The following is a 14,700-nucleotide window of genomic DNA, read 5'->3' as shown; positions in this document are numbered from 1 at the left end:
ATGCCCTTCCACCTCACTCTGCCCTCCTGTACCAACCCTTCCTTAGCTGCTACTGGTCCCTCGGCTCACATTTACCCTCACCCTTTTTAGGCTTTCCCTTTCTTCTCCCCTTAATTCCTCTCACTAGGTTGAAAAGCAGGTCCGTCAAATCACCAGTGAAAACCCATTTGGCACGAGGAAGTCTTCCAAACACTCTCCGGGTCCCGGCCGGGTGGAGAGAGGTGCAGTCTGGTAGACTGAAATAAAGAGTTTTGAAACCGCTCACCGGATCTCACTCGGACGCTGATTCCCCTTCAGGTTTAACGGGGAAGGGGAGAAATGTGGAGGCAGAATGAGACGCAAGGGACAGATTTCACTCTCTTGGGACTCTTCCCGGAATTCCAACATCGCGGCTTCCTCGTCTCCGTCGTCCTCCTGGTCTACCTAGCCGCCTTCACGGCCAACGCCGTCTTGATCCTGCTGATTTGGGTGGATTCCCGCCTCCACGTCCCCATGTACTTCCTGCTCAGCCAACTGTCCCTCCTGGACTTGGCCTTGACGTCCACCACGACCCCCAAGATCGCGTCTGACTTCTTCTCGGGGAAGAGAGCCATCTCGCGCGTCGCCTGCGGAGTTCAGATGTTCTTGTACCTGACCGTAGGGATCGCCGAGTGCCTCGTGCTGACCCTCATGTCCTTCGACCGCTACGTGGCCGTCTGTCACCCCCTGCGTTACCCGGTCCTCGTGAGCCCCGGCGTCTGCCTGCAGATGGTCAGCGGGTCCCGGATCGGGGGGACGCTGTCTTCCCTGGTCCTCACCGTCTACGCGGCGACTCTCCCCGTCTGTGGCTCCCGGGAGATCCGCCAGTACTTCTGCGAGCTGCCGAGCGTGGTGAAGTTGGCCTGCAAGGACACCTCGGCGTTCGAGATGGCGGTGTCCTGTTTCGGGCATCGCCTTCCTCCTCATCCCGGTGAGCCTCATCGCGGCGTCCCACGTCCTCATCTTCCTCTCCGTCCTGCGCGTGGACTCCAGGGAGGGACGGAGGAAGGCTCTGACCACCTGCTCCTCCCACCTCACCGTGGTCACCCTCTACTTCGGCCCGGGGATCTTCATCTACATGACCCCCGGCCCCTCCCACTCCCCCGACCGGAACCGGGGCGTCTCTCTGTTTGGGACGCTCCTCACCCCCGTCCTCAACCCCCTCATCTACAGCCTGAGGAACAGGGAGGTTCTGGGGGCCCTGACCAAGATCATGAAGCAGAGCTTGGTTCTGCAGTCTAGCGGGAAGAATTTTCTGCTGTGAAATCACCGATTCCAGACGGGCAGATGGATCGGAGATTTCCAGTCAGCTGGTCTTGAATACGGTCTGAGTTGCCGCATTTCCTCATGGACAACCTTGGACACTTTCCTTCCCTTTGGAGAATCCCATGTTCTCAGTCAGTAATCAATCTATCAGTGGTATTGGCTGAGCGCTTACTGTGTGCGGAGCGCTGCAGTAAGCATTTGGGAGAGGACGATACATCGGAATTGGTAGATACATTCCCTGCCCACAAGAAGCTTACAGTCCAGAACAGGAGACAGACACGAATCAATCAGTCAGTAGTATTCACTGAGCTCTTACTGTGTGAAGAACACTGAACTAAGCACTTAGGAGAGTACAACACAGTGGAATTAGTAGAATGGTTATTATTGTAGTTTTCCTGTCCTTACTCTGCCTTGTATTTGAGACATCCTAATAATAATAATAACGTTGGTATTTGTTAAGCGCTTACTATGTGTAGAGCACTGTTCTAAGCGCTGGGGTGGATCAGGTTGTCCCGCGTGATGGTGACGTCTTGTCTGTGAGGAAAGTGGCAAGGTTTTCTGAGTCTCCAGGGGGATTAAGGGGGTAGGGATTCTGGGGGAGGGGGCAGATGGGAAAGGGTGTCTAAAGAGTCAGGACTGATGGACCAAGAATGAAAGGGAAACATAGATACAGAGAGATCACTCTTTGAGAGATACTGGGAAGGTCTCGATTAATCAATCAATCAGTGGTATTTATTGAATGCTTACTATATGAAGAGCACTGTACTAAGCACTTGGGAGAGTACAACTGAGTTGGAAGAGACCTTCCTTGCCCACGACAAGCTTATGTTCCAGAAGGGGAGGCAGACATGAACATAAATACAACACAGACATAAATGCCATGGGGCTGAGGGAGGGTTGAATAAATGGTGCAAATCCACATGTAAGAGTGACGCAGAAGGGAGTGAGAGAAGGGGAAATGAGGGCTCGGTTGGGGAAACCCTCTAGGAAGAGCCGTGCCTTCAATAAATAAGGTTTTGAGGGTGGAGAGACGAATGGTCGGGCGTATATGGAAGGGGACAGAGTTTCAGGCCAGAAGCAGACAGGGACATGGGGTTGAGATGTGGGACGGGTGAAATCAAGGTACAGTCAGTAGGTTGGCATTAGAGGAGCGAAGTGTGTGGGCTGGGTTGTAGTAGGAAATCATTCATTCATTCAATAGTATTTATTGAGCGCTTACTCTGTGTAAGGTAGGAGGGCGGGCGTCTCTCTCGGTAATTATCTGGGCTCTGCACTCTCTAAAAGGGGAATCCATACATCCATTTTGCTTAGGGTGCAGAGCTCCGCACTAAGCTCTTGAGAGAGTACAATACAACGGAGCTGATAGACACGGTCCCTGCCCACAGTGAGTTTACAGTCTAGGGGTTTAAATGTTTGCTTGTGTCCCAAGCATTGTACTAAGCCCTGGAATAGATCCGGGGGTAATCAGGTCAGACACAGTCCCTGTCCCCCATGGGACTCACAGTCTAAGTGGGATGGAGAACAGGTAACGAATCCCCATTTTACAGTTGAGGAAACTGAGGCATAGAGAAGCGAGCCCAAGGTCACACAGCAGACAAGTGGCAGAGCTGGGATTAGAACCCAGGTCCTCGGACTCCCAGGCTCATGCTCTTTCCTCGAGGCCACGCTGCTTTCCACGTCGAGCCAATCCGGTCCACCCTCTGGGCACTTCACCATCCTTCCTATCCCTTCAGAAAATCTTAGCCACTCTTCTCCCCAGTGTCACTCAGCCGGAGTTGGGGGTTTCTCTTTCACATCCAAGACCAATGAGAGAGGGAGGGAAAAGCCACTTCGTCGTCATCATCATCATCATTATCATCATCAGTATCGAGTACTTACTGTACTGTACTGTAAAGTACCAAAGAGTTGGTAGATGTATTTCCTGCCCCCAACGTGCTTACAGTCCAGAGGGAAAGACAGTCATTAATATAAATAGATAGTTCGAAATACGTAATTTATAAGTATGTACATAGAGTGCTATGGGACTGAGGGTGGGGTGAATATCAAACGCCCAAAGTGAACAGATTCAATCCACTTCCTTAAACTGCTCTGTGTTGACGAAGCATATCCTTGACCCCGCCTAGGGACATCGATCTCACAGAGGGACGTGTGGGGGGGTGTTCACGGCTACTTCGGGGAAGGCTTTGGAGCCTTCATTTCTGGAACGTTTGGCTCGGTTCGCTGAGATTCCAGTTTGTTTCTTCTCTAGGGAACGTGATTTTGGGGACGGCCTCTGACAGTCATGTTAATTGAAGTTTGGGGACACGGTTCTCAGGAGAGGCTCCTTCTGACTCAAGGAGACCGTGGCGTGGGTTGAGTGACTCGAACAGTTCTTCCTGGCCTCAGTTCCGTACTTAAGCCTCGGACAGAATGGATGCCCTCGCAGTGTGGCCGGGTGGAAAGTACAGGGGCCTCGGAGTCAGAGGACCTGGATTCTAAACCCAGATTCTCCACCTTCCTGCAGTGTGACCTTGGGCAGTCACTTCACTTCTCTGTGCCTCAGTTCCCTCATCTGCAAAATGTAGATTCAATGCCCGTTCTTTCTCCTGTGCTGACTGTGGGCCCTATGTGAGACCCGATTAGCCTGTATCTACTCCAGCGCTTAGAATAGTGCTTGGCATATAGTAAGTGCTTAACGATTACTATTATTTTTATTATTATCATTACTCGCCGGCTGAAGCCCGATTCAGATAAACTGTGGAGAGCAGATTTTCCATCGCCACCGGAACGAGCATCTGTGTTCGGTCTCTATGGAGAGACACGGTCGTGTTTCATCATTCAGAGACGGACTGCGATGAAAAGGGGAGAAGATTTTGAATGGTCTCCGAGGCGGAGTGACTGCTCAGACTGGGTAGATGGTGGGAGAGCCATCTCTCTGGAGAAATAGCCCAGGTTGGATTTTGCTGGTGACGCCGGAGGGATCGCTGTTACCTTTCAAGCTCCGATCCCTCAGCAACAATTCAAAATGACTTTACTAGAAACAGAACTCGAAGTCACGGTGATTTTGGCTCCAAATGGAATCCGGGTGTCGACTGTTCCGTTCGGCGCATTGGATCCGATAGCTCCTTCCGGATTTCTCAAGGCCCGGTGGAGCGGATGGCTGTGGGGCTGAGCCTAGCTGACCTCAGAGCCGGAGAACAGAGAAGAGCAAAGGAGACCAGACTGCAGCCATCAGAGATCTCAAGGGGTAATAAAATGGAGAGCATCTAGGAAAATCCTTCGTTACGATCCCTCTTGGGCACACGTTAAGAAAGGCGGTAGAAATAGCTACTAAAATCTTAGCCTCATCAAGCTCTCTCCTCCTCACCCCGCTCCTCTCTTTCTTTCCTCTCTGAACCGTAGAAAGGGGTGAACCTATGGGAATGTCTTAAAGCTGACGATCAGATAGTTCCGTTTGATGTGGAGAGGGAAGAGAAACCTTTGGAGGTTTATGAGGAATGGGGAGATAGTTTCAGAAAACGACCTGGGCAGCAGAGGAAAATCTGGACTGCAGAGGAGCCTGGAGGACCTGTTCATCTTGTATCTACCCCAGCGCTACATAAGGTGCCCGGCGCTTTATAAATACCACGCAATAATGAAAAATGAGTGTAGGACTTGAGGTGGGAGATTACAAATGCTTGGACCAGCCTGGTGGGCGGTTGGAAAGGAGAGGAAGGGGTGGACTGTGGAGATGCTGTGAAGCAAGACTGCAAAGGAGTGTGATGTATCGGGGTTCTCAGCTCTAAATCCCACCCAGAAGAGCGTCTGGAGACACTTTAGCAGCCGCTGGGACCAGTCAGCCTCCCCTGAGGCCTAAAGGCCTCCGGTTCTTCCCTTCCCGGGCCTGGCAGATTTGGAGATCTCTGCAGGATATCTGCAAATCCCTGAGCCCCAGTCTCTCCTCTGATCTCGTGTCAGATCCTTGCCGTGTCAGATCCTTGCCGGATCGTGTCGTGCCTTGCTTTCTCCCTTAAAGTGAGAGGATCATCGGGGATTGACCTCGCTCTCCTCCCCAGCACCCCAAAGCTGGCTACAGGAAGCTCACTGAGCAAGCTCTCCCTCCCCTGGCTCCCCAGTTCAGCACGTCTCTCCGGCATCTGGAGCTTCTCTTCCAGCAGACCCCAAGACCAGGGATCTCAACCACCGTTGAACCGTCTTCGGTTCAACCACCGTTGAACCGTATTCTTAATCAGGAAACAAATAGAATTCCAGCCCAAACGGCCTTTTCCCAGAACTAATACTTTTCCCTCTAGGACCCTCTGTACTTTGCTGTGAGCATCCCAGGACTTACATTCCTCTGGTCTGTTTTCTTAGAGTGTCCCAGATTTCAGACTCGCCCTCTCCGAGTCCTGCAGCGTCCAGGGTATTCTGTGCCACGTAATGCCCGTCAGAGGCAGGAAGGAAGCTCCTTTGTAATTCTGACCTCTGGATCTCTAAACCTTGTGGCTATCCTAATCCCCTACATTCACATCCGAGCTCTCTCCCTGCACCCTGTGTCTTTCCAGATTCACGGCTCTGAGCCCCCCCCCCCCCCCCCCCGGGTCCTGTCCTCCCGGGATCAAGGCTCCAACCCTCGTCAAGCCATAAATGACTCCCGGGCCTTCTTCACCAACTCCCCGGCCCCCTTCGCCCTCCCCAGTGCTTTCCTCTGATTAGCTTGGATCCTGGTTAAATCCATGTAAGGCATGAGGGGCAACTCAATCGAACTGCCCTCGGGAAAGGGCATTTAGGAGACCGGAGCCCGGCTGCTGAGTTCTTCTTCCCCCATCCCGAATGCCGGGGCTAGGTGGAGTGACCGCCACAGGAGGTGAAGAGTTTCAGGCCGTGAGATGGATTTGGGAGTCGTCCGCCCCGAGGAGGTATCCGGAGCCATGAGGGTGGAGGAAGCAGCGTGGCTCAGGGGAAAGAGCGTGGGCTTGGGAGTCAGGGGACGTGGGTTCTAATCCCGGCTCCGCCACTTGTCCGCTCTGTGACCTTGGGCAAGCCGCTTAGCTTCTCTGTGCCACATCTGTTAAAATGGGGATTAAAACTGGGACCCCCTCGTGGGACGACCTGATTACCTTGTAACTACCCCAGCGCTTAGAACTTAAGCACTTAACAAACACCACAATAATAATAATAATGTAGCATGAGAAGGGAGGGAGACCCAGAATGGAGCCTTTGATGGACATCCACAGTTAGGGGTGAGAGGGGAGAGAGTCCGAGAAGCAGCAGCCAGAGATAAGAAAAGAATGAGGAGAGAACTTGGTTTGTCAAATCAAGGGTAGACAGCATTTTCTAGAGAAAGCAAAGTCCCACAGAGTCAAAGCTAACCAAGGGGTCGGGAAAAAGCAGGGCTGGACCTGTGACCGATGTGATTTTCTTCTGCCTCCGTGCTTAGCACGATGATGGGAGCAGAGTAAGTGCTTAATAATCAGTCAGAGGTATTTACTGAGCACTTACTGTGCGCAGAGCACTATACTCAGCACTTGGGAGAGGATAACAGAACTGGCAGACACTTTCCCGGCCCAAAACGAGCTCACGGTCCAGGGGGAGTTTTCCAATATTATCCATGTTATTAGCACTTAGAGCAGCGCTTGGCACATAGTATGCGCTTAACAAATACCTCATTATTTTTATTATTGTTATAATTACAGGAGACTAACTTGGGCAAAGAGCTGGTCTCCCGCCTACTCTGTTTTCCTCACCGCAGTTCCGGTGCCAAGAAACCAAGAGGAGGCACGGCGGAGGGGAATGAGACGTCATCGACGGACTTCATTCTCCTGGGCCTCTTCCCCGAGTTCAGACACCGGGCCTTCCTCATCTCCGTCAACCTCCTGATCTTCGCCGTCGCGGTAACCGGGAACGCCGTCCTGATCCTCCCGATCTGGAGGGACCGCCGGCTCCACGCCCCCATGTATTTCCTGCTCAGCCAGCTCTCCCTCATGGACCTGGCTTTGCTCAACACCACCGAGCCCAAGATGGCGTCCGACTTCTTCTCGGGGAGGAGAAACATCTCGGCGTTCGCCTGCGGAGCCCAGATGTTCTGTTACCTGACCCTCGGCTCGTCCGAGTGCCTCCTCCTGACCCTCATGTCCTACGACCGCTTCGTGGCCGTCTGCCACCCCCTGCGTTACCCGGTCCCCGTGAGCCCGGGGCTCTGCCTGGGGACGGTCGCCGGCACCTGGGTGGGGTGTGCCTTCTTTTCTTTGAGCAACGTCCTCTACACGATGAGCATTCCGATCTGCGGGGCCAGGGCGATCCACCGATACTCCTGCGAACTTCCGACCGTACTGCGGCTCGCCTGCCGGGACGCCTCAACCTACGACACGGTGGTGTTAGCGTTCGGGTTCGCGTTGATCCTCATCCCCTTCTCCCTCATCACGGCCTCCTAGGCCCTCATCTTCCTCACCGTCCTGCGCATGGAGTCCCGGGTGGGGAGGAGGAAGGCCCTGACCACCTGCTCTTCCCACCTCACCGTGGTCACCCTCTACTACGGCCCGATCTTCTTCATCTACATGACCCCCGGTATCTCGCATTCCCCTGAGCAGAACCAGGCCTGCTCTATATTCGGAACTTTGATCACCCCCGCCCTGAACCCCCTCATCTACAGCCTGAGGAACAAAGAGGTGCTGAGGGCGTTGGCCGAGGTGTTGGGGACGTGCTGCTCCTTCAATCCGTCGATGGGTCGTATTTATCGAGCGCGTACTGTGGGAAGAGCACTCTACTAAGCGCTCGGGAGAGTATAATACAACGGAATTCGCAGACACATTCCCGGCCCGTGACGAGCTTACCGTCTGAGCGGGAGATAAACATAAATATGAATTAGGAGAAGAAGCAGGGGAACAAGCAGACAGATAATAATAATGCTGGTATTTGTTAAGCGCTTACTATGTGCCGAGCACTGTTCTAAGCGCTGGGGTAGACACAGGGGAATCGGGTCGTCCCACGTGGGGCTCACGGTCTTAATCCCCATTTTACAGATGAGGTCACTGAGGCACCGAGAAGTGAAGTGACTTGCCCAAAGTCACCCAGCTGACGAGTGGCCGAGCCGGGATGCGAACCCATGACCTCTGACTCCAAAGCCCGGGCTCTTTCCACTGAGCCACGAACAAGCAGGGGAACAACCAGCATTTGCCAGAGTGAGAAGGGACCCCACTGGGGAGCTGGCCCGGGCTGATAAGTGCTTAGTATGGAGCTCTGCACACAGGAAGGGCTCAATAAATAATAATAATAATAACGATAATGTTGGTATTGGTTAAGCACATGCACCGTTCTAAGACTCTGGGGTAGATACAGGGTCATCAGGTCGTCCCACGCGAGGCTCACAGTCTTCATCCCCATTTTCCAGATGAGGGAACTGAGGCCCAGAGAAGTCAGGTGACTTGCCCACAGTCACCCAGCTGACAAGTGGCAGAGCCGGCATTCGAACCCACGACCTCTGACTCCCAAGCCCGGGCTCTTGCCACTGAGCCACGCCGCATCTGTCGCGGACTGATGGATGAGGGAAGATTCAAAACTGAATGCGATGTGTCACCAAGGAAATGTTATCGATTATCGCGGCCTAGTGGAAAGGGCACGGGCTTGGGCCGTGAGTGCTGAGCCCAGCTCCGCCACTTGCCAGCTGCGTGACTTTGGGTGAGTCACTTAACTTCTCTGTGCCTCGGTTACCTCATCTGTAAAATGGGGACGAAGGATGTGAGCCCCACGTGGGACCCCGCTCAGAACAGTGCTTGGCACGTAGTAAGCGCTTAACAAAAACCTCTATTAGTATTATGTTTGGCTCTTGACCGTAAGCTCCTTAAGGGCAGAGAACACGTCTACCGACTCTGTCGTATTCTACCAAGCGCTTAGTACAGTGCTCTGCACACAATAAGCCCTCAATGGATACAACTGATTGACTGATCAATGGCTGACTTCTCCTCTAGACTATAAGCTCCTTGCGGGCAGGGAATGTGTCTATCAACTCTGTTATATTGTACCCTCCCAAGTACAGTGCAGCCCCGCAGTAAGCGCTCAATGAATATCATTTCTTGATTGATTACTTGATGCCTGTCTACCCCCCCCCCCCCCCCCCGGACTGTAAGCTCCTTAGGGGCAGGAACGTGTCTACTGACTCAGTCGCAATGTACTCTCCCAAGCGCTCAGTACAGTGCTCTGCACACAATCGATGCTCAATAAATATCACTGGCGGACAGACTGGACTTCAAACTATCTATCCAGTAAAGGGTGGAAAGGATAATTAGCCCTGGCTTCTAAGGGCACTGGAGCAACTAGATTTGAAGTACAACTCTGTCATCATTACAATAATCAGAGAGGTGGCCTACTGCCTGCCTGCTTTACACACAGACACACCCACAGACGCACCTAATCACCCACGCCAATCCTTACCCAGCTCGTCCTCTGCCCCTTCCCACTTTCTTTTAATGTCTGCCTCCCCTGTGAAGTGTAAGTTCCTTGTGTCTGCCAACTCTATTATCCGTCCTCTCCCAAGCGCTCAGCACAGCGCTCTGCACCCGATTGACTTTGAACGTCTTGAGGGCCGGGATCGTGCCTACCCACCGTACCGTCCTCTCCCAAGCATTCGGTACAGCGCCCGAGACACTGTACGCTCTTGGAGGGGAGGAATCACGCCCGCGCGCTCAGTTCTATCCTCCTAAGTGATTAGTGCCGTGCTCTGCACACAGTAGGCGCTCAATAAATGCTACTGATTACGGATATGGACGTCAGGGCCGTGGGGTTGAGGCCCGGGTGCTCTCCCGCCCCGACACAGCAGTAGCCCTAGAAGGGAGACCCAGTGGAAGGTGGCGGGGAAGATGAGGGCAGCTGGAAGGAAAGCGGGCGATGCTCTAATTTCACCTGTCTGTTAGCACAATTTGGAGTTGAATAGCATGAAAGAAACTCTTTGAAAATTAGGCGCTTACTTTAGTACGCGTAAGAGTAACTCAGAATCTTTCATTACTGTTACGTATTCACATCGCTAATGGAAATACATTTACTTCATTTGTCACTTTTAAAATAGGGTGATAGCATTTTGGTCAATTTTTTTTTTTTTAGACCTCGGAAAAGTACGATGTGTTGTCCAGTTTGAGATTGGTGGTGGTCCTGGGCTAGGGTCCGGGGACAGGGTCGCTTCAAGATCAGGTCTGTCGCCCTCGTTTTACAGATGAGTCAGCCGTGTGACTGTGGGCAAGGCACTTGGCTTCTCAGTGCCTCAGTTACCTCATCTGCAAAATGGGGATGAAGACCGTGAGCCTCATGTGGGCCAAGCTGATTACCCTGTATATCCCAGCTCTTAGAACAGTGCCGTGCACATAGTGAGCGCTTAACAAATACCGACATTATCGTGAGGAAACTGAGGCCCAGAGACGTTATGACAACAGACAAGTGGCAGAGCCAGGATTAGAACCCAGGTCTCTGACTCCCAGGCCTGCACTCTTTCCACTAGACCACACTGTCTCATCCCCACTGGCTGAAGGAAAGCACGAATTCCGGAGAGGCGGCATGTTGTATCGTCCTCTCCCAAACGTTCAGTGGAGCACTCCGCACGTAGAAAGTGCTCAGGAAATGACACCGATCAATGGATTGATGCCTAGGTCAGGCCACAGGTTAGGCTGCGAATCAGGGCAGAGAGCCTGTTCTCCCATTCCCTAAGGGCAACCGAGAGAGGCGTAAAACATTCCTGCGCCACTGCCGGACAGAACACTTCCCCAACACTTTGTTCAGCGTCCTCAACACCTCCTTGTTCCTCAGGCTGTAGATGAGGGGGTTCAGGGCAGGGGTGAGGATGGTGGGGAACACGGAGAGAGCCTGGTTCTGCTCGGGGCTGCGGAAGGAGTCCGGCCTCACGTAGATGAACACGGCGGGACCGAAGTAGAGGGCGACCACGGCGAGGTGGGAGGAGCGGGTGGCCGGGGCTTTCTTCCGCCCCTCCCGGGAGGCCATGCGCAGGACGCTGAGGAAGATGAGGGCGTAAGAGGCCACGATGAGAGAGGAGGGGGTGAGAAGCAAAGTCAGGCCCGACGCTATGACCACCCTATCGTAGGTCGAGGTGTCCCGACGGGCGAGCTTCAGAACGATCAGGAGTTCACAGAAGTACTGGTGAATCTCCCCGGCCCCACGGACGGGGATGTTCATGGTGTAGGTGGTGTGGACCAGGGAACCGAGCACACAGCCGGACCAGGTCACGACCACCATCTTCACGCAGGAGACGGGGCTCACGAGGACCGGGTAACGCAGGGGATGGCAGACGGCCACGTAGCGATCGTAGGACGTGAGCGTCAGGAGGAGGCGCTCGGCGTCCCCGAGGGTCAGGTACAAGAACATCTGGGCTCCACAGGCCACACGGGAGATGTTCCTCCTCCCTGAGAAGAAGTCGGCCACCATCTTGGGGACAGCGGTGGATATCAAGATGGCGTCCACGAGGGAGAGCTGGCTGAGCAGGAAGTACATGGGGACGTGGAGCCGGAAGTCCACCCAGATCAGGAGAACCAGGACCGCGTTGCCAGCGATGGCGACGAAGTAGATCAGGAGAGCGATATAGATGAGGAGATTCCGATGCCTACACTCAGGGAAGAGTCCCAGGAGAATGAAATCTGCAGTTGAGGACTCATTCCTTCTCCCCATGCCTTTTCCTCGCCGGTTGGAACCGGGGGTTCGAGGGGCCAGAGTGAGAGGAGTGATGGTTTCACACCACCGTGCTTCCACTTTTGCTGTCCATCATCTCCTCACCTCTTCCCTGCTAAAGTTCAAGCCCCTGACGGTATGGGAGACAGCGCGGAGTGACGTGGCTTTTCGTGATTACTTGATCATCTACTACTTCCCGCGTTCTTCAACCTTCTTCAAGGGAGTCCTTGTCTTAAGACATTTTGAGTTTAGAAAAACTGAGGGTTTCTAAATGTACACTCAGTTTCAGCTCTACGACACATCGTCATCATCACCATCATCATTATTATATTTGTTATGTGCTTACTGTGAGGTAAGCACCGTTCTAAACCCTGGGGTAGATCCAGGTTAATCAGATCAGACACAGTGCCCGTCCCACTGTGCTAAATGCTGGGGCAGGCGCAGTATAAAGAAGCTTACCGGTATCTACCCCGGTGCTTAGTACGGAGCTCGGCACAAAGGAAGCACTTAACAAATACCATTAATTCTTAATAATGTTGGTATTTGTTAAGCGCTTAGTATGCGCAGAGCACTGTTCCAAGCGCTGGGGTAGATACAGGGTCATCAGGTTGTCCCACGTGAGGCTCCCGGCTAATCCCCATTTTACAGATGAGGTAACTGAGGCACAGAGAAGTTAAGTGACTTGCCCACAGTCACCCAGCTGATAAGAGGCAGAGCCGGGAGTCGAACCCATGACCTCTGACTCCGAAGCCCAGGCTCTTTCCATTGAGCCACGCTGCTTCCCGGCGTTATTATTATTATCAGCGTTAATAATAATAATAATAATGTTGGTATTTGTTAAGCGCTCACTATGTGCCGAGCACTGTTCTAAGCGCCGGGGTAGACATAGGGGAATCAGGTCGTCCCACGTGGGGCTCACAGTCTTAATCCCCATTTTACAGATGAGGGAACTGAGGCACAGAGAAGTGAAGTGACTCGCCCACAGTCACACAGCCGACAAGTGGCAGAGCTGGGATTCGAACTCATGAGCCCTGACTCCACAGCCCGTGTTCTTTCCACTGAGCCACGCTGCTTCTCAGCGAGCGTTATTAGCCACAGTCCTTGTCCCACATGGCAAAGATGAACGTTCAGCGAACCAAGGGCAGGAACGGCACCCCCTGTAATTGCGGTTAAGAGCTTACGGTGTGTCGAGCTCCTTGTAAAGAGAAAACTCCGCATTTGGTCACTTGGATGCTTGCCCTTTGGGCCTTCGGTATTCTTGTGCCAAGCACCGTACTAGGCGCCGGGGTAGACCCAAGTTAATCAGTTTGGACATAGTCCCCGTCCCACACGTGGCTCACAGTCTAAGTAGGAGGGAGTAGGACTTAATCCCCATGTTGCCGATGAGGTTATGTACATAGTAAGCACTTAACAGATACTATTAGACAAACAGAAAAGGACAACGAAACCCCCTTCACAACGGAGGGACGGTAGTGTGGGAATCTCCAAAGACGAGAAATACCAGTCGATGCCCGTGTCCTGGATCCGAGAAGCGACCTCATTCGTCACTGAGGTGGGCACTCACCTTCGCCCCGTCCTATAGCCTCCTCTGGACGTCTGCTCCGCTTTCCGAGTCTTCTCCGTCCTCTTCGGCTTTGGGGCCAGAGGTCCACTTAAACTGGATTTACAAAATGGCGGTCTTCCTCCCTTCTGAAAAACACAGGAGATTTCGTGATTTCAAACACTGCCAGACTGATGAGGAGGTGGTTAGGCATGGGCTACAGTGCCAGAGGAATTTGTCTTTGGAGACCTTTGTACAGGAGACGAGGCTTCTTTCCTGGCACCGGTGGACTGTCGGCTCGTCGTGGGCCTGGAACAGATCTACCAACTCTGTTGTATCGGCCTCTCCCAAGTGCTTAGTCCAGTGCTCTGCACACAGCAAGCGCTCTCTAAATACCACTGATTGATTGACTGATTGGAATGGCCCTAAGTACAGGCAGGTGGACCGATGTGCGGAGTCAAGCTCCGGCCAAATGGCTGGAGTTTTTGACCTACTGGATAGTTTTTGCAACTCCGAATCACATAAATGGATAAGGAGAAGTGAATCAATTACAAGGAGAGAATCAGTGAATGATTCACGGGTCTGTTATTAATGACGGGGCTTTCTTACAGTGATCTGCACAAAGTCAGGACTCGATAAGTATCATTGGTTGACTCATTATTTGATGTCTGGCCAAGTCCACGGAGAAGGATTGTGGCTTAGCATGGGCCTGAGAGTCAGAAGGACCTGGTTCTAATCCCACCTCTGCCAACTACTTGCTGTGTGACCTTGGGCAAGACACTTAACTTCTCTGGGCCTCAGTTTTCACAACCGTAAAATGCAGGTACCTGTTCTCCTTTCTACTCAGAGTGTGAATCCCATGTGAGATAGGGATTGTGTCTCACCTAATTAACTTGTACCTATCCCAGCGCTTAGAGCGGTGTTTGACACATAATAAGCATTTAACAAATACGTTAAAAAAAAAAGAAAAAGAATGACCTCTGTTGCTACTGAGCCATCTCTTTCTTGAGTCCCATGTGGGAGAGGGACCGTGTCCGACCTGATTATCTTGTATCTTCACCAGCACTTAATACAGTGCCTGGCACCTAGTAAGCACTCAACGAATACCTTTTTTTTAAAAAAAGGGGGGAAGAAATATATGTCATTATTTTAGACTACAGTTTTCACCTATACAGCCTAGGGATTTGGGACTTTTACAACCTTTAGAATAAGGATGATTCCAGCTCAACAGAAATCTAGCCCTCTCTTTGGAC

At 52.5% G+C, this 14,700-nt stretch overlaps 2 protein-coding genes and 1 pseudogene across 2 annotated transcripts; 2 read left to right on the top strand and 1 right to left on the bottom strand.

Moving 5' to 3' along the window:
- The first annotated feature begins 318 nt into the window (after positions 1-318).
- On the top strand, positions 319-1,282 carry LOC100089131 (olfactory receptor 2T11-like). The gene is given in 2 exon segments (XM_029053788.1): positions 319-918; positions 920-1,282. Coding segments are annotated over 2 exon segments (963 nt in total).
- A 3,006-nt stretch (positions 1,283-4,288) lies between these two features.
- Positions 4,289-8,102, top strand: LOC107547180 (annotated as a pseudogene).
- A 2,800-nt stretch (positions 8,103-10,902) lies between these two features.
- LOC100681392 (olfactory receptor 2AG2-like) lies at positions 10,903-11,942 on the bottom strand. The gene has a single exon (XM_029053787.2). It carries the CDS (start codon positions 11,905-11,907, stop codon positions 10,903-10,905), a length of 1,005 nt encoding a protein of 334 aa, XP_028909620.1. The 5' UTR covers positions 11,908-11,942.
- Positions 11,943-14,700: the final 2,758 nt, after the last annotated feature.

The sequence above is a fragment of the Ornithorhynchus anatinus genome, chromosome X3 (assembly GCF_004115215.2).
Source record: "Ornithorhynchus anatinus isolate Pmale09 chromosome X3, mOrnAna1.pri.v4, whole genome shotgun sequence".
NCBI lineage: Eukaryota > Metazoa > Chordata > Mammalia > Monotremata > Ornithorhynchidae > Ornithorhynchus > Ornithorhynchus anatinus.
The sequence above is the reverse complement of the archived record's forward strand: the minus strand, read 5'-3'. Positions and strand labels throughout refer to the sequence as shown.